Source organism: Oncorhynchus clarkii, chromosome 6, assembly GCF_045791955.1.
Source record: "Oncorhynchus clarkii lewisi isolate Uvic-CL-2024 chromosome 6, UVic_Ocla_1.0, whole genome shotgun sequence".
NCBI lineage: Eukaryota > Metazoa > Chordata > Actinopteri > Salmoniformes > Salmonidae > Oncorhynchus > Oncorhynchus clarkii.
In genome coordinates, this window is record NC_092152.1 from 32,087,379 (window position 1) to 32,115,354 (window position 27,976).

At 41.8% G+C, this 27,976-nt stretch overlaps 1 protein-coding gene across 4 annotated transcripts; it reads right to left on the minus strand.

The window, feature by feature from the left end:
* On the minus strand, positions 1 to 27,934 carry LOC139410991 (T-box transcription factor TBX5-like). 4 transcript variants are annotated; one of them, XM_071156752.1, is made up of 9 exons: positions 27,608 to 27,934; positions 22,215 to 22,384; positions 21,322 to 21,416; positions 10,940 to 11,059; positions 8,481 to 8,628; positions 7,811 to 7,963; positions 4,819 to 4,910; positions 2,245 to 2,471; positions 1 to 2,068 (listed from the first exon to the last, which is right to left on the minus strand). In XM_071156752.1, exons 2-9 carry the CDS (start codon positions 22,347 to 22,349, stop codon positions 1,506 to 1,508), a joined length of 1,533 nt encoding a protein of 510 aa, XP_071012853.1. In that variant the 5' UTR covers positions 22,350 to 22,384; positions 27,608 to 27,934; the 3' UTR covers positions 1 to 1,505. The 4 variants fall into 4 exon arrangements, with proteins under 4 accessions (XP_071012853.1, XP_071012851.1, XP_071012854.1 ...); XM_071156750.1 differs by lacking the exon at positions 27,608 to 27,934 and adding an exon at positions 25,760 to 25,919; XM_071156753.1 differs by lacking the exon at positions 27,608 to 27,934 and adding an exon at positions 24,114 to 24,316.
* Between the last annotated feature and the right edge of the window lie 42 nt (positions 27,935 to 27,976).

Here is a 27,976-nt window from a genome sequence, read left to right on the forward strand (position 1 = left end):
TAATTTGAAATTCTCTTCAAATGTATTTAAGTTCTGTAAATACATTTGTATATATACACACACATCAGAACAGAAAAAGTAACAAGCCATTTATTACAACCATGTTAAATATTGTATTCAAAAGGAAATGACAGGAGACGGGAGGGAGAAAAGCAAAAAATAAAAACTTCAATGGGAAACAAACAACTTGAACAATTCAACCAACACTGTGTAATTTCACCATCTTACAACAAAACCAGCCAAAATCTCAAGGCCAATAAATACTATAAACAACAACAATACAATAAAGTACAAACACTTCTCAAATGATCACAGGACGTCTCTTTTTAAAGTATTGCTTTCACACACACGCACGCACGCACGCACGCACACACACACACACACACACACACACGACTCTCTCTCTGCACATACAGTGCTTACGTACTGATCCTCTGTGAACCAATACGAACTCTTCCTGTGTTAGTGTAAAACACCAGGCCATCACCTGGTTCCAACTAATGCACCCACTGAAAATAAAACAATATCTAGACAAGAACAATAATCATATGGTGTCTAAATATGTTTTAAAATGTGACTATACACAACCTTCTGTGACTATATGACTCCCTTCTACTGGCTTGAAAGGGGGGGGGGGGTAGAAACACAGACAGAGAGAGAGGGGCAGAGAGAGACAGAAATGTAGTGTTGATCGAGTGTTTATTGGTCAGTTCGGGGTAAAGGACAGTGTTGATTGATAGGTCAGTTTAGATAAACGGAAAGTGTTGATTGGTCAGTTCAGAGAAACAGAGAGTTTTGTTTGGTCAGTTCAGGGGTAAAGGAGAGGCCAGCAGTGACAGCTGCATGATGATGAGATGTGCATATACCCAAAATGCAATGGGAGCGTGTACAGGTCTTCTGCCATGCGGCAGCCTCTAAACAAGTTCTCTGTGTTTGTCAGTGTGTGTGCAGGTCTTCCTCCCTGCAGCCTGGTGTAAACTAACAGTTTATCTCTCTTCTGCTCTGCCTGTGGCCACCGCAGCCCCTCTCAGCCGACATTAACTCACAGCAGCCCTGAGCTGAGCTGACACACAGATTAGAAATATGGTTTTGTCTGTTGGATCACAGGGATTTCGGTGGGTCACAAACCAACTGGGAACCACGGCCATAGAGAGACAGTCTCACATCTTCAGGGGACAGGGTGACAGACGGGTCACATACTGTATTAAAAACAGTCTCAGGAATGAATCTTGGAACGTTTTAGTTGATGGCATCATCTTTCTTCCTGTCCCTCTAGTTTGAATGCTTATCCACCAAGTTCCTCTAACATCAGTTCCTTCCAGAGAGGTCCCAGTCAGAGGAGGATGGACTTAAACGTAACACACAGACAATCTAACATTCCACCCATGGCACAGGGAAACACACAACTGGCCAATTAAATCTCTTCACACATAAAATGAGAACACCTCACATAAACATAACCCCAAGCCACCAATCAGAGTCTTTCCCCTACACCTGTGGTCCAATCAGGTGGCCTCGCTCCATTCGGAGACCCCTCCCCTGACATGTGTGTGAAGGGTGTGGTACTGAGGAGGAGATGGGGAGGAGGGGTAGCGGTGGTACTCTGTGAGGGGTGGGCTGGGGTGTTGGGGTGTCTGGTGTGGTCTGGAGCTCTGGGTCTGGCCGTGCGAGAGAGAGTCCCCCAGAGGATGAGAGCCTTGGTGGGCTATGGAGCTCAGCTGAGCGTTCCGGGGACTGGAGGAGTAGGGCTGGTGGGGGAAGGTTGTGTAGGGGTCAGTAGGGGTCATGGGGGCCATGGGTGGAGTCAATGGGCAGCTGTAGGACCAGGATGTACAGCTGAGGTTGTCCAGTCTGGGCTCTGAGCCAGCAAACATACACGCCTGCCGCTGCCCCGCCTCTGACCTGTATGGGGAGTCAGAGAGACCAGGGGGAGAGGGGTGGACGGAGGGAGGGAGAGGGGGATGAGGGTAAGCAGACGGCTGATAGTAAGACTCGTCGTTGCTGGGAGAACTGACGATGTAGGGCTTCCTGTACTGGTGATTCTCTGCTGTAGGACAGCCATCATCCGCTGTGGGGAGAGAGAGGGGGGGGGGGGTTGTAAGATTGAGTAACACACTATAAAGGGGACTGGTCTTCCACTAACAACGACGATCATAGAAACAAATCACTCCAGAGACTAAGGGGCAATACAAACTGCTCCAGTGTTTACAGTGACAGTAATCGTACAAATGCAGCGTAGCGTACCTTTTCTCTTGTTGCAGTGGTACACCTGCATGTGTTCGTGTGTGTCTGGTTGGGGGAGGGTGTAGGGGGCTGGAGGGGGGATGAGGAGGTCCTGGGTGGTGCTGCTCACCCCATTCTCACAGGAATAGGGGTGCAAACCCAACCCCCTCGCCTCCCCCCCAAACGGACTCCCACTAGGACACACCCTCTGACGCACTGAGCTACGAGGAACCACCGGATACTCCTTACTGAGAGAGCAAGAGAGAGAGCAAGAGAGAGAGAGAGGGGGGGGGGGGGGGGGGGGGGGGGGGAGCAGAGATATATACTATTTGCAACATATTTTCAAATCATCTTTTAGTCCAAGCACAGTAATGAGACAGCCTCCAGTATTAAGACCACTAGACCACCACCCACTGGGCACACACTGGTTAAATTAACCTTCAATGTAATTTATCAATGTATTATGACGTGGAATCAATGTGGAAAAAACATTGGATTTGAAAAAAGTCATCAACCAGTATTGTTTTCATCTAATTTCAACCAGCATTATAAACATTGAAATTAGGGTAAAACTTCAACTTAAATATATTGACATAACCTGACTAACAGGTTGTTACATCAATCTAATGTCAACATAATCATCAGAAATATGTATACATTTAAATTGCCTTTGACCTCGTTTCAATGATAGTAAAATGGTATGTTTCAATAAACATCACTGTTTCAACGGTTAAGCTATCAACCTAAATAAAGAGGTATATTGAAATAAAACGTGAAGTCACAGTTTAATGATTTCTGTCTGAACAGTGACTCTTTAAATGGTATATGAGGGGTAATGCACTTGATAACAAGTCTACCATCCAGATGCCTACCTCTATGTACCCTGCTTAGCTTTGGAAACAAGCTGTGCTTGTTTCAGATGAGCGATCATTTCAACACATTCAGACATTAATCAGCTTCCATAGTCATTTCCGTAGACTACCTAAATAACATTGAATAGTTGAAGGTAACTCCTCTAATCTTTCTTACGCAATCTGTATGTGAAAGTAAATTCGAGTGAGGTTGCGTTTATGTAGGCTACATTGACATCTGATTTGCCCAACAAAGGACACCATCATTTCTACATGTAGGTAGGTATACTATCATTTATCCATGGTTGATTGGATCTTTGAAAGTTTAGAAGTAGTTATCATTAGCCCACATGGATGCCAAATTCATAATATTAATAATACACTTTTATTGATGTACCATCTGTTAGTCAGGTTAAGTCAATGTATTTAAGTTGAAGTTTTACCCTAATTTCAATGTTTATAATGCTGGTTGAAATGAGATGAAAACAATACTGGTTGATGACTTTTTTAAAATCGAATGTATTTTCCACGTTGATTCCACGTCACAATACGTTGACAAATTACGTTGGAACTACGTTGATTCAACCAGTGTGTGCCCAGTGAGCAGATATATGAATATATTTTAGGCAAACAGTCTAATTAACGTAGATTTGAAAATATTGTCTAAGCTGCTTGCTAAAATATTACATAATAATTTACTTCCACCCGTTCTTCAATATACTGTATATTTCCATATTTGTGATTCAAAAACCTCAATTACACACTCGGTATTCCTTTCTTTTTGTAGTCTCCTTCCCAGTTTACACACTCGGTATTCCTTTCTTTTTGTAGTCTCCCTCCCAGTTTACACACTCAGTATTCCTTTCTTTTTGTAGTCTCCCTCCCAGTTTACACACTCAGTATTCCTTTCTTTTTGTAGTCTCCCTCCCAGTTTACACACTCAGTATTCCTTTCTTTTTGTAGTCTCCCTCCCAGTTTACACACTCAGTATTCCTTTCTTTTTGTAGTCTCCCTCCCAGTTTACACACTCAGTATTCCTTTCTTTTTGTAGTCTCCCTCCCAGTTTGATCATTATTTTTCTATTAGAGATTTGCATGTTATGATGTCATTTTACTCTCTCCCTCTCTTGAACACTGGCCTCTCGGTGACCTCAGATGTATGTAGGGGACAGTGGTCTGTGGCTCCACACACACACACACACACACACACACACACACACACACACACACACACACACACACACACACACACACACACACACACACACACACACACACACACACACACACACACACACACACACACACACACACACACACACACACACACACACACACACACACACAGTGCTGAAAGATAAAATGCTACTCTAAAAATAAATTCTCATCCGCATACCACTCCAGATACTCTCCCTCATCTCTCTCTCTGCTCTCAACGTCTCTCTCAATCTCTCTAACACCCCAGTCCATTCCCTCTCTTCTTTTCACCTCCCCCAGTCTCTCTAACACCCCAGTCCATTCCCTCTCTTCTTTTTACCTCCCTCAGTCCTCACCTAGAGCAGTACAGTGACTCCTCAGTCCTCCCCTCCTCTTCCCTTCTCTTAAGTTTACAGTCGATTTCTGAGAGGACACTTACTCAAACCGCCTCACACAATATGCACAAAATAGACTGTCCTTTTCAGAGAGAGAGAGAAGGAGAGAGGGAGAGAGAGCGAAAGAGAGAGAGGGAGAGAATCTGTACTCACCCCTGTATCTTAGCCATGCGATGCAGCTCCATGTCATCACTGCCTCTGAAGCCCTTAGCGAATGGGTTGTTCTCTATCTTCAGCTGGGTGATCTGACAGGGACACCACACACTGCCTTAGATCACCAAACACCCTGCCCAGTCCTTTATGTTACTGTACTGATCCATGAGACACTAAATGTTGAATCTAGACCTGAACAGTTGCTAGAATCTGGGATTCTGGAACACAACATGGAAATTCCACAGACACTGACCCTGTTCTGAAAGTATTCATTTTGAACCAGCAGAATCGCAGTGTAAACTGTTTCCCTAAACAGTTGGCAGGTTTAAAGATGGAATCCGCATTAGGAGAAACAGCGCCGCTGTTGGCCCCCAGCACCTTTGTTATTGTTTTATGGACAAAACAGAGGTGAGGGGAAAAGAACTAAACAAAGTTTGTTGTTTGCTGAAATTTCTTTGTTGTTGTAATTTCCCAAATGAACGTAGCAGTTTCACCAAGGACTCCAGCTTTAAAGTCCTTAAGTGAAATATAGTTGTTCTAGGAACATTTGGGGTGAAAAATAGGTATTTTCATTGACAATGCCACGGTGGGAAACTTGCCGTTGGTTTGTGTTTTTCTTGTTAGGCGTGGTGATGTGTTTATCACAGCGCACGTGGGCTTTCACTATGGAGCGATATAAATGCCAACAGTAACTGAATTAAACCATTTTGAATTTGTGTTCAGGAATTCAATTTGCATTCAATAGTTTAGAATTTTGTATTGCACATAATTTGAACTTGTATTTCATGTGTTTCAGTGTGTGTTTCAGTGTGTGTGTTTCAGTGTGTGTGTTTCAGTGTGTGAGGACAGAGAGAGAGAGAGAGAAACTACAGGTAACTGCCAAAATACAGTGCATTTGGAAAGTATTTGGACCCCTTCTCTTTATCCACATTCTGTTACATTACAGCCTTATTCTAAAATGGATTAAATAAAACAATGTCCCCATTAACCAACACACAATACCCCATAAGGACAAAGCAAAAACACGTTTAAAAAAACTAAAAAACAGAAATAGCTTATTTACATAAGTATTTATACAAGTATTAAGACCCTTTGCTATAAGACTTGAAATTGAGCTCAGGTGCATCCTGTTTCCACTGATCATGCTTGAGATGTTTCTACAACTTGATTGGAGTCCACATGTGGTAAATTCAATTGATTGGACAGGACTTGGAAAGGAACACACCTGTCTATATAAAGGGCACACAGTTGACAGTGCATGTCAGAGCAAAATCCAAGCTATGAGGTCGAAGGAATTGTCCGTAGAACTCAGAGACAGGATTGTGTCGAGGCACAGATCTGGGGAAGTGTACCAAAACATTTCTGCAGCATTGAAGCCACTCCTCAGTAAAAGGCACATGACAGCCCACTTGGAGTTTGGTCTGATGAAACCAAGATTGAACTCTTTGGCCTGAATGCCAAGTGTCACGTCTGGAGGAAATCTGGCACCATCCCTATGGTGAAGCATGGTGGTGGTAGCATCATGCTGTGGAGATGTTTTTCTGCGGCAGGGACTATGAAACTAGTCAGGATCGAGGGAAAGATGAACGGAGCAAAGTACATAGAGATCCTTGACGAAAACTTGCTCCAGAGCGCTCAGGACCTCAGACTGGGGCGAAGGTTCACCTTCTAACAACACAGGAGTGGCTTCGGGACAAGTCTCAATGTCCTTGAGTGGTCCAGCCAGAGTCCAGACTTGAACCTGATCGGACATCTCTGGAAAGACCTGAAAATATCTGTGCAGCGACGCTCCCCATCCAACTTGACAGAGCTTGAGAGGATCTGCAGAGAAGAATGGGAGAAACTCCCAAAATACAGGTGTGCCAAGCTTGTAGCGTCATACCCAAGAAGACGTTAGTCTGTAATCATTGCCAAAGGTGCTTCAACAAAGTACTAAGCAAAGGGTCTGAATACTTATGTAAATGTGATATTTCCATTTTTTTATTTGTAATAAATTTGCCCAAAAAATATAAAACCTCTTTTTGCTTTGTCATTTTGGGGTATTGTTTGTAGATTGACGAGATATATTTTTTAAAATTCATTTTAGAATAAGGTTGTAACATAACAAAATGTGAATAAAAGTGAAGGGGTCTAAATACTTTCCGAATGCACTGTGAAGGAAACACCAACATAAACTGTCTCAATAGGGCGTTGGGCCACCACGAGCCGCCAGAACAGCTTCAATGCTTCTTGGTGAAGATTCTACAAGTGTCTGGAATTCTATTGGAAGGATGCAACACCTTTCTTTAATGAGCAATTCTATCATTTGGTGTTTTGTTGATGGTGGTGGAAAACGCTGTCTCCATAAACAGCCATAAGTGATCAATTTGGTTGAGATCTGGTGACTGAGACACACACACACACACACACACCATTTAAACCCCCTGTGCTCCTTTGAGACTCCTCTTTCATAGTCACTGAGATCTCTTCTTCTAGCCAGCGTAGCCAAAATAACGGGCAACTGGGCATTTTGATACAGGACTCTAAGCATAATGGGATGTTAATTGCATAATTCACTCAGGGACCACACCTGTGTGAAAGCATCTGCTTTCAATATACTTGGTATCTCTCATTTACTCAAGTGTTTCCTTTATTTTGGCAGTTACCTGTGTGTGTGTGAGAGTGATTTCACTATGGCGCTGGAACAATAACATATATGATCAAAGGAAAGGAACAGGTCAGAGCTGCCCTGTGATGCGTAAACACTGGGATGTAATCAAACTGGACATGTTGAGTTGAGAACAGTGATCGCGGGGGAAAATGCACTGATTCACATGGCTAACACAAATCTATATACCCATAAAATAACTCTGTACAACAGGACCTGGACAATTTAACAGTATCAATGCCAAAATAATCCAGAAATATCTGATCAAATAAGATGAACAAAAATGTGACTTTAAAAAAAAAAGAAAAAAAATCATAAATGACTGTGTGTTCAGTGTTTCGGTACCTTGTGGTTCTGGTATGATGTCACGGCGATGAAGGCGGTCTCTGAGAACACGTGCGTGCAGAAGGCAGTGTTCTTGGAACCAAACCTGTTGTATTCGTCTGCTTTGACGATATGGAGGCGGGGCTGGTATTTATGCATGGAGTTTAATATGATCTGCAATACAACAAAAACAAATACAGTAAACCAATGCTCAAACTCCATCCCACTTGTAGAAGGATATATTCAATAGGCCTATCCATAAATGTGCCCTTGTGTCTGGGCGCATGTTATGCTGAAGCTAAATAGTTTATTTCCAAATGTGTGTCTTTATGTACCAATGCACTGTGCATATGTTTGTCGTTTCAGTGATTTTGTTCCCTTTCTGGTAGCCATGCTCCGTGTGTAATAGTAAAGTATTAACAGATAATAGGCCTAGCAGAAAGCAGATAATAGTGTGTGTGCGTGCGTGTGCGTTCATCGAGAGGCCTAATCCTAATTGGTGTGACGGTCCCACCAGGCATGGATGAGCTAATGACCCTTAACGTACCTAACATCATTATTAAGGTTACCACTGTTCTAACAGAACCACAGCAGACAGCAGCACTATCCCTTCACACACACACACACACACACACACACACACACACACACACACACACACACACACAGGGTAGAGAGGTTGAGGACTAACGTGTCCGAAGGGGTCCAGATGGTTGTTGGTGAGTTTGAGTTTCTGGAAGGAGACAAGCTGACGTGTCCAGTGGCTTCCGGTGGCCGGAGAGTCAGGATGGACATACAACCTCCCTGGCATGGCCGGCTCCGCCTTCCCCGTCACAGACCTGACACACACATACACACAAAATTCACACATTGACAACTCAACCAAATATCAATCACAATTGGATGCTAATGTGAGAGTCAGTTGGCCCTGGTCTGACCCAGCCCTGCCCTTTAACCTGCCCCTCGTACTGTGTGTCTCGCTCTCACACACACACACACACACACACACACACACACACACACACACTAACCTGGCCATGCTATTTACTGTGTTCGTCGTGCTGTCACAGGAGAAACATAGATCTGACATGCCATGATGCGCCGTTGGCTGTATCTATTATTATTACTAGACCAACATCCTCCTCACACTTCAACTGCTTTTATTACAAAGAGACACCGCTGGTCCCTGTCTGTTACATCAGGATATGTTCATACCAATACAGGTGTTAATCAGAGTAATGAGGTACAAGCAAATTCCATGCATGTGAACATGTTTCCAAAAACTATTGTCCATGTAGGAAAAATATAAACGCAACATGTAAAGTGTTGGTCCCATGTTTCATGAGCTGAAAGATTCCAGAAATGTTCCATAAGCACAAAAAGCTTATTTCTCTCACATTTTGTGCAGAAATGTGTTTACATCCCTGTTAGTGAGTATTTCTCATTTGCCAAGATAAACCATCCACCTGACAGGTGTGGCATATCAAGAAGCTGATTAAACAGTATAATCCTTACACAGGTGCACCTTGTGCTGGGGACAATAAAATGGCACTATAAAATGTGCAGTTTTGTCATACAACACAATGCCACATATGTCTCAAGTTTTGAGGAAGCGTGTAATTGGCATGCTGACTGCAGGAATGTCCACCAAAGCTGTTGCCAGATAATTTAAAGTTAATTTCTCTACCATAAGCCGCCTCAAACGTCATTTTAGAGAATTTGGCAGTACGTCCAACAGCCTCACAACCGCATATCATGTGTAACCACTCCACCCCAGGCCCTCCACATTCGGCTTCTTCACCTGTGGGATTATCTGAGACCAACCACCCGGACAGCTGAAGAAACTGAGGAGGATTTCTGTCTGTAATAAAGCCTTTTTGTGGGGAAAAACATATTCTGATTGGCTGGGCCTGGCTCCCCAGTGGGTGGGCCTATGCCCTCCCAGGCCCACCCTTGGCTGCGCCATTGCCCATGTGAAATCCATAGATTAGGGCCAAATTAATTAATTGACTGATTTCCTTATATGAACTGTAACTCAGTAAAATCATTGAAATTGTTGCATGTTTATATTTCTGTTCATTATATTTAAAACATGCTAAATGTTCTGGTTTTTTTGTAGTATTCCAGGCAAATCAGAAAGTAAACCAAATTCCAATTCCACATTTTCCTTATTGAAAAGCGTTGACGACAATTGGAATTTCAGTGTACTTCCTAAATTTACTGGAATTGAATTGATCCCAACCTTGCCACTTTAATGACAATAGCCTATGACGTGTGTGCGTGTTGTTGTCGTGTGTATGACTCCTTAAGTTGGAATCTGTCAGAGAAGAATGCCCTCCAATTGGCAACAACTGGACCGAGCTGGCAAACATGTTCACTGAAGTTATTCCACTTCTGTCAAATATGGCAGGGAAATGACAGAGCACCGCTGACATTTACAAACAAATAATCTACCCATGCATAACAACATTCACATTAGGCATTAACATAGTCCCTTGTCTAAACATATGACTGAAAATGGAGCGCCCATCTTCTATTGTATCAGATGAATGACGTGTCCTTAAGGGTGCCACGGGGCTCCATCATGTGACCAGGGAGAGGAGACAAACGCAGCACGAGAGGGTTTATGCCGCATTCAAGTCATGTTGGAAATCTGGGACCTCCTAGTTAAAATGAGCGTAAGTTATTTGCATAGAGCTTCATATTGGTTGTATCTGATACTTCCCAGGAGGGAAACTCGGGTAAGATCTTTCTGCAAAGAGTAAGCAAGTTGGAAATGTCTGAGTTTATGAGTATCCCACATCTCCCTTGCAGCCTGGTGCTGACCTCAGTGAAACCTAGCCTTTAATCTGCCCGCCACATGAACCCATGGTACTGAGACTGAACCCGGCAGTCAGGGGCAGGAGGTGTGATGCGCGGGCAGCAGGCTTACACAGGAAACTAGGCCACAGAGCACAGGGCACTGAGAGGGACCGTGACGTCACGGCAGCGGGTAAGCAGGCCTAAACATCCACGTCCCTGCTCTGTGTTATGTTTCTCTCTATATAATGCTGTTAAAATATATACTGTTTTACTATTTAGTTTTAGCAGCTCAAAACACATAACGTAGGCTAGTTAAATATATAAAGTTTTGATATATAGCTAGCTTACCATTTATTATCTGCAAACTTGTAGCGGTGGTCATCCGCTGGCACGATATCCATGAGGAGGATGTACTTGGCTTTAGGGTTGAGGCCCGTAACCTTCACCTTGTAGCAGGGGAACATCCGCCTGGCGAGACAGCAACACCACAGACAGTCAGGATCATAGCAATATCAGTAGCCTATCACTGAGGCATAGCAGCCATTGCTGCTATGCCTCAAAACCCGAAACAAAACGAGAAACATCTAAACAATTTACGGAGTGGCTGCGGTTCCAGATTTTCTGGAGGTCCAATTTGTTCTGGCTAAAGATACTGAGATTTCTGCCCTCCTAAAAAAATATGTAGCTGCTGCCCACTGCGCTGTTAACGCTTCCTCCTCCTTAAATCGGCGATGAACGACTGTCTGGTGTAGCCTACAAACTTCATGTTGTACACAAAGGATATGGTCGACATGTTCTCTCTATTGAATTCCATGCCTCAGTAGGATATTAAGCATAAGCATGATTTCATGTTCTTTATTCCGGAGAGGAGTTAAGCTACATGCAGCTATTTACATGTTGAACACAAAAGACATGATCAACATGTTCGTACAAACTCAAGTGGGGAGTTGCATGCAGCTATCTAGGCAGCATATCAAACACAAGCAAGACACAGTCACAGTCCAATTAGCGATTTAAAGTTATTTTCAATCATCATTGTAAACATTGGCCAAGCAGGAAGCAGACAGGCAGTCAAAGTAGCAGTGTTTTTTTCAGCAACTCTGGCTAGTGGCTTCCGTATGACAACTGCAAAGATTAGCCTCCATCATCACACAACATGCAGATTGTTTTTTCTCCAATGCAATGTGTAGGGACTGCGTCCCTCTTGTGCAAGTGCAATATCCAATACAACAGACAGATATGGTTGTAGGCAGTCTTCATAAATCACTGCAGAGTTTTTATTTAAACTGTTCAGAAGTATGAGGCAGATACATAGTCCGCTGGGCACACCATGTCACTTCAATGTGGAAATGTGGGTAATATTTGGTTGAGGTATTGATCAATGACATTTCAACCTTTATTCACCCACTCAAAAAGACAGACAGAAGTTGAATTGCCAATGTGCCATCACTATGCTTTCAACACTTCTGAAATCACAGCCAAATTCCAATGGAAAAACAATGTCAGATTTTTGTTTTAGTGATCATCTACATGTGTTATCGCTGCACTTTCAACCATTTAAAAACACAACAAAGTTCAAATGGGAATGCAATGTCAGATAGTTTGTATTTGGATCTCATAGCACAACCAAATGACCTGGATTGCAGTTGAGATTACATTAAAAGTACAGAGTGCAAGTGATCAATGCTGTTCCGAGATTCTGCACAGGCTATTATAGCAATTGTAAAGATCTCCACAGACCTGCAACCTTTGCATGCTATCTTGATCATGCACGCTTTCTAAGATTACATAAAAATAAATGTATAGTTACGTTAGGCTAAACTCAAAATGTGGCCATTTTAAAAATACTGTTACTTTAGTTTCTAAAATAGTTTTAGCTTTAGGCTATTGACAACACAACCAAATATCAATATTTAAAGGATATTGAATGCTTGGATAGTTTCTGAGCCACAGCCTTAATTCTAATTCTTTAAAGTTTATTTTTGGTTTAGTTGGAGATGTCAATCCAAACTTCAGGATCATTTGTTAACTTGTCAACAAGTTAATAGGCTATTTATTGCATTACAAAAGTGATATTGAATTGTGTTTGGTTGTCAATGCAACTAAATATCAACATTTGAATCTTTTGTGCCACTGATTTAGACTGGTTTTAATTCCAGTATTGTCTACAAATTACTAATTGATCAATTGGATCCACATCTCCATCTCAACAAAGAATCAAAGTTAAAGAACATGACTAAATCAAATCTAACTTTATTTAAAGTGTATTTCAAATTTGATTGGATTTAGTTCTATTGTTTAACTTAGATTTTTGTTTGAGATGCAGAAGTGGATCCAACATATCAATGAATAATTTGTAGACAAACTGGAATTAGTCAGTGGCACAGATGGAACTATCCAAGCAGAAGATACATCTCCTTCAAATGTTGATATTTGGTTACGTTGGCACAATTCAATATCCAGATCGTCTACAAATGAATAATTGATATAGACGTCTTCACCTCAACCAAAAATCTAAGTTAAATAGTAGGACTAAATCTAATCAAACTTTAAATGCACTTTAAATAAAGTTTGATTTAGTCCTATTCTTTTGCCTTGATTTTTGGTTAAGATGGAGACTTGAATCCAATGATTAATTTGAAGATTACATTTGAAATCAACCAAAGCTTGAAACCCTAGGCCTATACCGTGCCTATACCGTGCCTATACAGTACCTATACCGTGCCTATACAGTGCCTATACAGTGCCTATACTGTGCCTATACAGTGCCTATACAGTGCCTATACTGTGCCTATAGAGTGCCTATAAAGTGCCTATAAAGTGCATATACAGTGCCTTATTCACACCACTTTACTTTTTCCACATTTGGTTGTGTTACAGCTTGTATGTAAAATGAATTAACCTTTCTTTAGATGTTATGTCACTGATCTACACACAATACCCCATAAGGTCATAGTGGAATTACGTTTTTAGACATTTTTACAAATAAATAAAATGAACAGCTGAAATGTCTTGAGTCAATACGTATGTAACAGCATAGCTTCCGTCCCTCTCCTCGCCCCTACCTGGGTTCGAACCAGGAACCCTTTGCACACATCAACAGCTGCCTACCACGAAGCATCGTTACCCATCAGGGTAAGGGTAGCCTAGTGGTTAGAGAGCCTAGTGGTTAGAGAGTTGGACTAGGAACCGGAAGGTTGCAAGTTCAAACCCCCGAGCTGACAAGGTACTAATCTGTCGTTCTGCCCCTGAACAGGCAGTTAACCCACTGTTCCTAGGCCGTCATTGAAAATAAGAATTTGTTCTTAACTGACTTGCCTGGTTAAATAAAGGTAAAATTAAATAAAAAAAATAAAAAAATAAAAAAAACTCCACAAAAACAACTACTTCAAGGTCTCAGAGCGAGTGACGTCACCGATTGAAACGCTATTAGCGCACACCCCGCTAACTACCAAGCCATTTCACATCCGTTACATGTATTCAACCCCTTTGTTATGGCAAGCAAAAATAACTTCAGGAGTAAAAATGTGCTTAAGTCATAAGTTGCATGAACTAACTCTGTGTTTAATAATGTTGTTTAATATAATTTTTTTTCACACTTTGGATGGTGTATTAATACACCCAGTTACTACAAAAATACAGGTGTCCTTCCTAACTCAGTTAACAGAGAGGAAGGAAACCACTCAAGGATTTCACCATGAGGCCAATGGTGATTTTACAGATTAAAATGGCTGTGATAGGAGAAAACTGAGTATGGATCACCGATAGCGTAGTTACTCCACAATATTAACCTACATGTATTTTAGAATATAAAAATATTACAATCATGCATCTTGTTTGCAATAAGGCACTAAAGTAATACTGCACAAAATAAATACACTCTTTGTCCTAAATACAAATCATTATGTTTGGGGCAAATACAACACATCACTGAGAACCACTCTTTATATTTTCAAACATAGTGGTGGCTGCACCATGTTATGGGTATGCTTGTCATCGGCAAGGACTAGGGAGTTTTTTAGGATAAAAAGAAAAGGAATATAGCTAAGCACAGGCAAAGTCCTAAAGGTTAAGTCTGCTTTCCAACAGACACTGGGAGACAAATCCACTTTTTAGCAGGAAAATAACCTAAAATACAAGGCCAAATATACACTGGAGTTACTTACCAAGATGGCTTTGAATGTTCCCGAGTAGCCTAGTTACATTTTTGACTTAAATCGGCTGAAAAATATATGGCAAGACTTGAAAATGGCTGTCCAGGAACAATCAACAACCAACTTGACAGAGCTTGAAGAATAAAAAATAAATAATGGGCAAATATTGTACAATCCAGGTTTGCAAAGCTCTTAAGAGACTTACCCAGAAAGACTTCAAGCTGTAATTGCTGCCAAAGGTGATTCTAACATGTATTGACTCAGGGGGTTGAATACTTATCTAGTCAAAATATATTAGTGTTTTATTTTTTTTAAATCTTCCACTTTGACATTAGATTATTTTGTGTAGATGGTTGACAAAAAAAATGACAATTTAATCACACTTTGTATATGGAAAAAGTTGAGGGGAATGAATACTTTGAGGGCACTGTATGTATTGTTAATTTTCTGTTGAACCCTGGGTTGAATTGAAACATAGCTCTAGATGACTTTGCAAATGCGATATAGGCCTAAATAGTATCATTGATGATCTCTAAAGTACAGTTACATTTAATTTGCTCTGTTAAACCTACCCTTTGGAATGACTTTGATAGCTATAGTGAATTTTGTTATTTAGAGACCTCTCAATAACCATTCTCACGATAGTACATTGGTATTAGTCAGTGATAAATATCAAAGCTAAGCAGGGCTTGGTTAAAACTCTGGATGGGAGAACAAATGAATAGCTCTAGATAGAACAACTCTCCAGTAGGAAGTGCTGCTCAGCCTATTGTTTTTTTCTGACGGCAGATATACAGTGAGCTCCAAAAAGGGACAAAAAGTACTGGGACAAATGAACTTATATGTATGTGTATTAAAGTAGTCATGCCTCTGTAACTTTCTCACTCATCAATATTCACAATTCATTCAGGATGATCAGTCATCATGATAGCATCCACATGAATGTAGAAGTATTTTGAATTATACTCTTATTTACAATAAAAGTGAGTAAAAAAATGACACAATACATTATTTACTGTTCATTTCTATTGGGCACAAAATAATCTGAAACACAACCAAAACAAACAGCAAATGTATCCAACAAGTTTGTAGAGTGACAGGCTTGATGGAATCATTGCGTGCTAGGAATATGGGACTAAATATTACACTTTTGACTACCTTAATACACATAAGTGAATTTGTCCCAATATTTTTGGTCGCCTAAAATTGGGCGACTATGTACAAAAAGTGCTGTACTTTCTGAATGGTTCACCCGATATGGATGAAGATTTCCTCAAATTAAAGCTGACAGTCTACACTTTAACCTCATCGTCATCGTATCATTTCAAAGAGCACAGAGCCAAAACAACAAAGATTTGTCACAGTCCTAATACATAGCATATTGGCCAACTATGATTTTTCAGTGTAAACATGTTCCTGTTGATTCAGGAGTTAAACTCACTCTGTAGGAGTGAAATGAACCCTAAGTGGTGTAAAAGAACCCCCAGCGTTGGTGTTAATAACCAGAGTTATTTTGTACAGTGTGAAGAGTAAAACAGTCCCACCAAATTCCCGCGTATCATTATCATATCTCCAAGCATGCTCTACTGCAGGTAGATTTTTTAAGATTATTTTTAATATCTGTGTTTTTGCTTTTGGTTTTGATTGATTTATTAATGTTATGCTACACAAAGATAAATAACATACAATCAATTAGTTAGATTTATTGTACCTGTTACTGAAATGGTTGTTCCAGTTTAAATGGTTTAGGTAGTCTTCTTATCAACTTTCCTAAACCTGAAAGTCATTCTGAATGCAGGTTGCAGGTGATTAAAAAATTCCAGCTGTTGAACATCCTAACTCTGACCGGATTCCAATAGGAATTACACATCACTTTGCAAGCCAGCATAATGTGACTGATGTGGCCTGTAAACCAGGAGTATCCTAACACCACTGTGTACGGGTAAACCATCAAAGTAAGGCCTTATGATATATGTATTGTCATAGAGTTTCATTTTAATGATCACATATGTGTCACACCCTGGTCAAAGTATTTTGTGTTTATCTTTATTTATTTGGTCAGGCCAGGGTGTGGCATGGGTTTTTGTATGTGGTGTGTATTTATGGGGATTGTAGCTAGTGGGGTGTTCTAGCTAAGTCTATGGCTGTCTGAAGTGGTTCTCAATCAGAGGCAGGTGTTTATCGTTGTCTCTGATTGGGAACCATATTTAGGCAGCCATATTCTTTGAGTTTGTCGTGGGTGATTGTTCCTGTCCTTAGTGTTAGTTTGCACCAGTTTAGGCTGTTTCGGTTTTCATTACGTTTATTATTTTGTAGTGTTTGTATTTTGATTCGTGTTTTACGTTTGTTTAATAAACATGGATCGCAATCTACACGCCGCATTTTGGTCCGACTCTCCTTCGCATCAAGAAAACCGTTACAGAATCACCCACCACAAAGGGACCAAGCAGCGTGTCAACAGGCAAGAACAGCCCAAAGTGGAGTACAGTATGGACTATACTTCTTGGGAGGAGATAGACAGGTGGGCGGTCGACCCAGGGAGAGTGCCGGAGCCCGCCTGGGATTCGATGGAGCAGTGCGCGGAAGGATATAGGAGAATGGAGTTTGCGAAGCAAGCAAGGCGGCGCGGACGGAGGCCCCATAGTCAGCCCCAAAAATTTCTTGGGGGGGGGCTCAGGGAGAGTGTGGCAGAGTCAGGAGCCAGACCTGAGCCAACTCTCCCTGTTTATCGTGAGGAGCCAAGGAGGAGACCAGAACCAGAGCCGGTGTTGGAGGTGAGCGAAACAGAGACTGTGAAGGAGTTAATGGGGAAATTGGAGGAGAGAGAAATGAGGGAGTTGCTGTGTTGGTGTTTTAAACATGGAATTCGCCCGACGGAGCGTGTCGGGGATTTGATGGCACCTGGGTCAGCGCTCCATACTCGTCCTGAGGTGCGTGTTAGTCGGCTGGTGAAGATGGTGCCAGTCTCACGTACCAGGCCTCCTGTGCACCTCCCTAGCCTTGCACGTCCTGTGCCAGCACCGCTCTCAAGATCTCCAGTACGCCTTCACGGTCTAACCCATCCTGTGCCACCTCCACACCCCAGCCCTCCGGTAGCAGCTCCCCGCACCAGGCTTCCTGTGCGTGTCCTCGGCCCAGTACCACCAGTGCCAGCACCACGCATCAGGCCTACAGTGCGCCTCGCCTGTCCAGCGCTGTCGGAGCCCTCCTCCTCTCCAGCGCTGTCGGAGTCTCCCGCCTGTTTAGCGTTGTCAGAGCTTTCCGCCTCTACAGCGCTGCCGGAGTCTCCCGCCTGTTCAGAACTGCCAGTTAGCATAGAGCTGCCAGTTAGCATAGAGCTGCCAGTTAGCAAGGAGCTGCCAGTTAGCAAGGAGCTGCCAGTCTGCAAGGAGCTGCCAGTCTGCATGGAGCTGCCAGTCTGCATAGAGCTGCCAGTCTGCATAGAGCTGCCAGTCTGCATGGAGCTGCCAGTCTGCAAGGAGCCGCCAGAGCTGCCTGTCTGCAGGATGCCGCCAAAGCTGCCAGTCTGCAAGGAGCCGCCAGAGCTGCCAGTCTGCAAGGAGCCGCCAGAGCTGCCAGTTAGCATGGAGCAGCCAGGGCCGCCAGTCAGCATGGAGCAGCCAGGGCCGCCAGTCAGCATGGAGCAGCCAGGGCCGCCAGTCAGCATGGAGCAGCCAGGGCCGCCAGTCAGCATGGAGCAGCCAGTCAGCATGGAGCAGCCAGTCAGCATGGAGCAGCCAGAGCAGCCAGTCAGCATGGAGCAGCCAGAGCAGCCAGTCAGCATGGAGCAGCCAGAGCTGCCAGTCAGCATGGAGCAGCCAGTCAGCATGGAGCAGCCAGAGCTGCCAGTCAGCATGGAGCAGCCAGAGCAGCCAGTCAGCATGGAGCAGCCAGAGCAGCCAGTCAGCATGGAGCAGCCAGAGCTGCCAGTCAGCATGGAGCAGCCAGTCAGCATGGAGCAGCCAGAGCTGCCAGTCAGCATGGAGCAGCCAGTCAGCATGGAGCAGCCAGAGCTACCAGTCATCATGGAGCAGCCAGTCAGCATGGAGCAGCCAGAGCTGCCAGTCGACCAGACTCTTCCAGAGCTGCCAGTCGACCAGACTCTTCCAGAGCTGCCAGTCGACCAGACTCTTCCAGAGCTGCCAGTCGACCAGACTCTTCCAGAGCTGCCAGTCGACCAGACTCTTCCAGAGCTGCCAGTCGACCAGACTCTTCCAGATCTGCCAGTCGACCAGACTCTTCCAGATCTGCCAGTCGACCAGACTCTTCCAGATCTGCCAGTCGACCAGACTCTTCCAGATCTGCCAGTCGACCAGACTCTTCCAGATCTGCCAGTCGACCAGACTCTTCCAGATCTGCCAGTCGACCAGACTCTTCCAGATCTGCCAGTCGGCCAGACTCTTCCAGATCTGCCAGTCGGCCAGACTCTTCCAGATCTGCCAGTCAGCCAGGATCTGCCGAAACCACCAGCCAGCCAGGTAGATTCATCAACCTGCCTGAGCTTCCTCTCACTCCTGAGCTTCCTCTCACTCCTGAGCTTCCCCTCAGTCCCGATCTGCCTCAGTCCCGAGCTGCCCCTCAGTCCCGATCTGCTCCTCAGTCCAGTGGGGTTCTGGGTGAGGACTACTAGGCCATGGTCGGCGGCGAGGGTGGACTATCCAGGGACGCGAGGAGAAGGGACTAAGACATTGATTGAGTGGGGTCCACGTCCCGCGCCGGAGCCGCCACCATGGACAGACGCCCACCCGGACCCTCCCTATTGTTTTGAGGTGCGTTCGGGAGTCCGCACCTTAGGGGGGGGGTTCTGTCACACCCTGGTCAAAGTATTTTGTGTTTATCTTTATTTATTTGGTCAGGCCAGGGTGTGGCATGGGTTTTTGTATGTGGTGTGTATTTATGGGGATTGTAGCTAGTGGGGTGTTCTAGCTAAGTCTATGGCTGTCTGAAGTGGTTCTCAATCAGAGGCAGGTGTTTATCGTTGTCTCTGATTGGGAACCATATTTAGGCAGCCATATTCTTTGAGTTTGTCGTGGGTGATTGTTCCTGTCCTTAGTGTTAGTTTGCACCAGTTTAGGCTGTTTCGGTTTTCATTACGTTTATTATTTTGTAGTGTTTGTATTTTGATTCGTGTTTTACGTTTGTTTAATAAACATGGATCGCAATCTACACGCCGCATTTTGGTCCGACTCTCCTTCGCATCAAGAAAACCGTTACAATATGACTAGGTACTCACTTGGTGAATGCCACAGGCCTTTAAAATGAAATAATGAAATAACCATGTCTCTGTCACTAACAAATACAGTCATGGGTGCAAACTCTACAATTCACTCGAAAAGAAAAGGCTTTACACCATAGTGTTAAAACAACACCTAAAAAGTATCTACTGTAACACTAGAGGTGTTCATTTCTTACACTGAGCAAGTTTAACAGCATCAGCACTAAGCAAAGTGAGTCCAGTTTACTCTAAATGAAGTGTTTTACACTGTAGGTGTTGCATATTACTCTACAGTAGAGCTATGCAAACACCACAACCAAGTTCATTTGAACACTTTAAGAGTTAAATTGGGAACACTGTAGCAGAGTTAAATTTTTAACGCTTTCAAAAGTGTTATTTTAACACTAGTTCAGTGGGACTCATATGTTCACTGAAATTAGTGTACATTTAACACTTTCAGAGTTAAATGTATTCCATTGATATTGCTGTATACTTTTGGAGCTCACTGTAAATTGAAGCTCCAAAGCTGTTTCAAAGGTACATATTCAACATATTTTAAACAGGGTTTGTCTATGTGTTGAAGATATGTTGTTTCAAAGGTACATATTCAACATATTTTAAACAGGGTTTGTCTATGTGTTGAAGATATAATGTTGTTTCAAAGGTACAAATTCAACATATTTCATACAAGTTTGTCTATGTTGAAAACTGGTTACAATGATGGCATAATCCTGTGGTTGAAATGTCACCTTCCAAACAACAGTTGATTTTTTTTCTTCTTCAAATCCTATGTATTTTCACGTAGATTCCACGTCACAATACATTGACAAGTTACTAGCTACGTTGATTCAACCAACCAGTTTGTGTCCAGTGGGAGGATACATCATCATGGTTCGATCAGAAGAGGGTGAGTAAAGAGAGAAACGTGAAGGGGGGTGAAGTGTGAGCAGCAAGAAAAAATGTGTGCGTAGAATAACACGTACAGGAGGTGATTTGGAGGCGTAGCTTTGAGAAAGAGGTTTCCCCAATCATTTATTAGGCTAATGAGAAAATGGTATTACTTGATAATGTGTAACCGGCCAATAGTCTATTTGTTATGGGCCTAATTATAAATACAAAACGTTACAAACAGTAGGCCTAATCACACAAATGTTACATGTTTAACAGGTCTAGGCCTAGTGGACACATTTTTATTTTCCCTAAATGTTCAGTGTTAAAGGAAGCTCAAAAAACCTATAGCCTAAGCCTAACGTAAAAATAGAGAAAACCATATGTACTAGTTTATAGGCTTAATTGTAGCCTATAATGGACACGAATGTTCATTCTCCTCTAATGCAAGAACACATATAGCACGCATTTACCTTCCCGCTTTAGTGATAATCATCTCTGTTCCGACCTCATGGAACTTCTCCCACAGCTCGCGCTCGTGGAGGTAGACTTTTATTCCCTCCATCCCCTGAGAACAGAGAACAGATGAGATAAGAGAGATATATACTGGATATTTCAACCAAAGTCCCGATCCCTCCTTGAAGGACGATCCTACCGATAGGCCTACATAAACTTAACTGAACATTGTAAAAACAGTTTTAAAAACAAACAAACGTAAGCCTTTACAGCCTGAACAATAACAATGTATTTTATCTTAACGAGACTGTTGAACTATTGGAACGGTTTGATTAAAATGACAATACGTTTGGCCATATATTAATATTAAGAACAATAACTATTGTAAGCCAATGTATTAGATGCTGCATAGGCCTACACTGTTAAAAAGGCTACTGAAGGTTTCACATTTATAAGAAAAGCCCGATATTTTCACTAACTGAGTTTGACACAGATTTAACCAGAGAGTCAGTCAGTGTTGCTCTGGGCATGTTCTAGGTAACCAACCCACTGTTTAGAAACCAAATCTAGGTCATATTCAGCCCCGCGTTCCTAAAATTGGCTATTTGTTTCTGCTTTCAAATTAAATGCGCTACTTCGTCGACTTTAGTTTTTAAATTGGGGGAATAATCGTTTAAATTAGTGGCCTATATTATTCAGAGTATTTTCATTTGTTCTCTTCAATAGGCTATGGGCCTACTATAGACTATTAACTTAATTACATTATTTTCAACAATTACTTTCACACTTCGCTTTAGAAGAGAAAATCATGCATAAATCGTGATCACCCACAATTTAAAAAAAGATACAAGTGCATCGTTTTCACGTTGTGAAATATGTTACATTTACACACTCACAAACGGGAAGTTACCTGCTGTGTGCACGAGGTCTCCGGTGACGGTGGAGAGCTGGAGCTAGTGTGATTCTCGGGTTTGTTCTCTTTCGGTGATTCGGTGTCTGTGTCCATGCGCTCTGGGATGGCGAACGGGTCCCCGCCGTTAGCCATCACACACTCTACAGTACCTGACACCAAGGGACACACTGACGGGATAGACACGACACAACACAACACACACACACACACACTATTATCTGATAGGCCTAAAATACAGTATGTTAATACTTTATAATTAACCTATCAGGCCTGGGATAACAGAGATGATAATAATGATTTGAATTCAATATAAACCTCAGTCTAATTTCACAGAAAATATGACAAAATTCAAACTAAAACTATATTACAAAATAAGCTGTGTTGTGCATTTGAAAACATATTGGGACTAAAGAAATAAGCTCATACATAAATGGTCTAGGTAATCAAATGAAACAAATGAGAAAAAATAAGCACAATTAAAATATACATTTAAATAAACATTTAAATGTCTATTTAGATAGTCAATGAAATGTATATAATTCTGATTTAGATAGTCATCTGCAACATGTAGTCTTGTTAAATATCAGTAGGCTAAGGCTTTATCTATTATTCATCTATTATTTAAAAATGTGTTTTGGCTAAATCACAGCGTGTGCATATTTAACAACGTGTAATAATAACAATAGTAATAATCATTATCATCATCATCATAATAGAATAACAGTCATAATTAATAATAAGATAACAATAATAGGAATAGGCTTAGTGATCATAATAATGTATGTAACATATCGTTACTAATAACGCGTAACAGTATCCTACTAGTGATTAAATATGCTATTAGTAAGCTAATAGATAGACGGTTATTATTATAAGCTGTGAAGGGTCAGGGCCCACTGGTAAAACATGGTTTTGTTTTATATAAATTAAATTATTGACAATAAAATGTACAGTGACACTAAATCCAAACAGTGTTTCTAGACGAGCGAAGAGGGGTCCAGTTTGGCTTATTGTTGGTCAAATCCCGGACTGCACCTCACTGCACCAGACCTGGCCTCAAATACATGCGTATTTACTAGGCCTATTTGTTATTGAAATACTTATTTTCTGTGTATTTGAGTATTTTCAAATAATGTGGCCAAATTAGCTACTTATATTGGAATTATTTGAAAGCATGTGCAAGTAAATTCATGTAAATAGCCGAAACTACAGTATTTTGAAATAGGATACTTATTTCCATTATTTCAAATACCCCTTGGACCAAACGGACCTTGGTTAAAATGCATGGACTATTTAAATAGTCGTATTTGAAAATACACTTGTCTGTGTATTTTCAAACACTTTCCAATTGTTTCCAAAAACAACTACGACTTATAATTTCAAATAAAAATGATCCAAATACTTACTTCGAAATGTCTTTAGGCTATTTCAATTACTTTCAAAGAATTTGAACACAGGTCTGCACTCTACATTAACTCTGGACCCGAATATATGAAGACATAGAGACAACCGCTTGGCTTTAAACGGCTGAGTCTAAACAACACCTCATCCAGCCGCACACATTCACTTAAACACTCCTCACACACTCTTCGGGTCTGTGTACCTCATGCGCTGTTCTGTTTCGGTCCTGGAGACCAGAGTTCCACGGTCATCCTGGTGTGTGTGTGTTTGTTAGATCAGTGTCCAGAGTCGCTGTGTCACCTAATCCGAAATTCTCCAAACACGCAGACCCACAGAGTTCACCGAATTAAATAGAACACTCCGTCAGACCTCCGTCAGTAACGCATTATTATGGGGAATAATCACACTGGACGAAGGTTAGGCTATATACGTTTAATATTTTAAAACTGGATTGTACCATGCGTCTGAATGAATTTCCCTATGTCTGACTCTAACCGTTGACGGTTGCCGAAGCCAGCCTGGTCCACCAGAGATCCCCAGTATTTTCCCGCATTCCCCACTCCTCTCCCTCTATCTCCATGCAGCAGTCTATCGTGTGCGGAGCTGGAGCTCGGTTTGACCCTCAAATCAGGAATTACCCATTTCAAGGCACCCCCTACGTTTTTCAGCCCCCACCCCCCATCATACCCTCGCGTCATAGCCAGTTACTGAAATAATGTAGGCCTATAAGATTGCTCTCCCTCCCTCCCACACCCAACCCCCCTTTCGCTCAGACACAGAGAGCGCAGTGGCCTTGTCATTCATGCTAATAAAGATGCTATGGTATCTGAATCTGAAAGAAAGATAGAGAGAGACAGAGAGCTTTAGCAACAGTGGCCTTGTCATTCATGCTAATAAATATGCTATGAATCTGAGAGACAGACCGAGAGACGGAGAGAGAGAGAGAGAGAGAGAGAGGAGAGATTAATTTATTTCCTGCATGGTCAGGAATTATTTTAAGAAAATGGAGGTCGGTTTATGAGGATTTGGTTTGATGTAAAGAGCATGAAGGTACTATTATCCCTATTTAAGAGTGGAGCAATTTTTGGAAATACATGCATGCATGATCTCAGGATATAAATACTATAATAAACTGTGTGGTTTGAACCCTGAATACTAATTGACTGGCAGCTGTGGTATCAGACCTATACCACTGAGATAACAAAATGTGTTTTCCTGCTCTAATTACGTTGGTAACCAGTTTATAATAGCAATAAGGCACCTCGGGAGTTTGTGGTATAATGGCCATATACCACACCCCATCGGGCCTTATTGCTAATTATACTCTTTCCCTTTCTTATATAATAGCTAGGATAACCTACATGTATGTATATTATCTCAAAGGATACCATCCTCCACACAGCATTTCACTGCAGGGCGCTGCGTCTGTATTAAGAATCGAGATAATCAACCGGTCGCATCCATTACAGTGCAGCTCTTGAGCAGAGTCAACCGGAGTTGAAGGGGTCAGCATGAGGTAAACAGGCGCTCGTTTGAGCTCTGCTCTCTCTGTTAGGTGGAATATACTTGACTCTGATTTTAATAAAATAATCAATCCACGAGCACACACACACACACACACACTGAAAAAGGATAGGCTTGCAGCAATACAGCCTATTACTTTAGTGTGAAATTATAGCCTGGACTCATTGGTGTAAGAAAATAGGCCAACATCGCGTAAACATAGCCTAATTATAACCTAATCTGATTTGCTTTTCACACATGTTCTTGGCTACGGCTCATAGGTTACCGACGATGACTCTGTAGCCTTGACATTCTGCTTCGATAATGCTCTTGTTCCCCAAAACGGTCATTTGTCACAGCAATAAACTCGTTATTACAGGATTGTCACCAGAATTTTGGCTTTTACGCATGCAGTGTCCCGAGTGCTCTAAAGCGCAAGGTTTTCTTCAATCCAACAATTATTTCCTAAAGTGATAGCCTAGCATATGATTTAGGCCAATATTAGGCATATTAGTAAAAGGCTTGACACTATTTAAAAAAAATCACAAATAAGAAGACAAACACCTATAGCCAGTCGATCATACATGGTCTCCAAAACAGATCAGTAGTAGGTTATTTCAACAATTGTTGTATTTTACCGTGTTCAGATGGCAGTTCCGCGCTGGGACATTTACTGTCTATTCGGTCAGTAGCGGAGGTCTAGTGTGTCAACCGTCCTCAATGGTCTCATATTAAGCAATCCATGCGTATGTGCTTCGGGGCATGCACATATGCCTAGAGCATGTGCTGTCGTGTAGTGGCATTGAGATTGTGGCTCTTGTGGAGTTGGCATTGATTTCCGTCGCTGCGTGCACCACACACGTCACTGCTCACATAACTGACCCCACTGTGAATAATCACAAAGATATAAAGTCAACATTAGGCCTACACTATACTGCCACCAGTATGTGGCATTTCAACTGCCAGAGAAATGAATGGAAATGACTGATGGACAAAGATCAACATTCAATATTGATAACCGGGTGATGTGAGAGTGTTCTGCGAATATCAGACGACAACTGTTTCTAAACGTAATGTGCAGTGGAATTCAGGCCTCTGTCTCGCCCCTCTCTCCTCATGCCCTCTGACTTGTACGTGTTCTCTTTTATATTTGGGGCCTTGGGCCCTAAAAAAGAGAGAAAAAGATAGAGACCCACTAACATCTACAATCCTAATCCAGCGCTGCGAATCAGAAACATCAGCCTCGGTGTGATACACAAAATATTTCAAGATGTTTGTATATAATATTTAGAATTCCGTTAATCGTTTCGAGATAGTTGGCCTACACTCACAGTATATTTATAGAATAGGCCTATTTCATGTTTGGTCAAGTGATGGTCGGTCGTCTTTTCTGGCTGCGGTTGCATGTGCAGTTGTGAATGGGAATGATTTGTATGATTGAGATGAAATAAAGTCTGACTCTTTCTCAGTACTTTCTAGACCGATGGTTTACATTCATAGCTATAATTGTAGGCCTCCATGTGTAATCACATTCTGATCCAATTTCGAACAAAAACATTCATTACGAACAGCAACTGTTTGTGAGAATATTTTTTGGTAGGCTATAGTTTGACATGCGTGTTGGCTTGAGGGACGCGCATTTCCAATTCATCTTTTTAATAATTTGTGTTTTATAAAACAAATAAATGGCATAATTCGAAAATTGTTGTTCTTTATAACTTCAATGTACCAAATATATCAGATTGTTATAAACGAATGTAGGGGACTATCAATAAATTCAAAGAGGTATCTTAAATAAAATCAGATTAGGAATTAAGCCTAAATTTATTATTTTTTTCAATGATAGGCTATATTTTTAGATTTAGGTATATATTAATGCAATGTATTTACTTAATCTTAAACTGACTGGCAGGGAGTGAAACATCCCATAACCAAATCATAAATGTAGAAAGCCTATTAACTTGAATACCACTTAACATGTTTGAAAAATCTTTTCTAATACTCATCAAGTGCTGTTTTGTACAATTTAGTTGTCTTAAGCAACATCTAAAATACTATGACTTTAAAGAGATTTTAGTTTAGGCATTTATAATTGTAGATAATATAACCTATATTTCGTCTCTGTGTGTAGAAATCGAATAAAGTACACTAATAGTTGAAGGATACATTGTTTGGAGAAAAAAAAGGCAAATTAATCAATTCAAATGATTTATTGACTTTATCACAAATATTTGTCTCAAACAGAATTAGATTATTTTGAACTTGCCATATTTATCTTTTACTAGAACATTATCTCAGTCGATAAATAGAAGGTTAGGTCAGGCCTATGTGATAGGGCCTATGTCATTTCACTCCAGTAGGCATGTTTTCAACTCTCCAACAGTGAGAGTATAGAAGCTGAGTAACCAAACAAACTTCTCCATGTTAGAACTAACATTATAGAACTAAGAAGCTGAGAGAGACATAGACAGAGGTAAAATACACACCTTTTTGTGGTCATGGTTGGATTACACTGTCCCATCCTTACTTCTACATTTCCTCTATCAAGTCATAAAAAATAACGTTTTAGTCATTTTGCAGACACTCTTATCCAGAGCGACTTAAAGGAGCAATTGGGGTTAAGTGGCTTGCTCAAGGGCACATCAACCGATTTTTCAAGTAGTCGGCTCTGGGATTCGAACCAGCGACCTTTCGGTTACGCCAGTAACTGGTCCAACGCTCCTAACCGCTAGGTCTGTATGGAGGAAGTGGTTCCAAGTGTTCCAGCACTCCACAGCTTTGTCCCACACACCTACAGCCAGACCAAAGGGAATGAGTGTGTGTGTGACTGTGTGTATGTCTGTGTGGTAGCAATG

What these genes read in the sequence shown, in the direction of transcription:
- LOC139410991 (XM_071156753.1), bottom strand. Translation starts at nt 24,198, where the DNA reads ATGGAGATAGAGGGAGAGGAGTGGGGAATGCGGGAAAATACTGGGGAT. An exon ending in GGCTTCGGCAACCGTCAACG is followed by an intron (nt 22,385 to 24,113) that starts GTTAGAGTCAGA and finishes CTATCCCGTCAG; the next exon opens with TGTGTCCCTTGGTGTCAGGT. An exon ending in AAGTTTGCAGATAATAAATG is followed by an intron (nt 8,629 to 10,939) that starts GTAAGCTAGCTA and finishes TGTGTGTGTCAG; the next exon opens with GTCTGTGACGGGGAAGGCGG.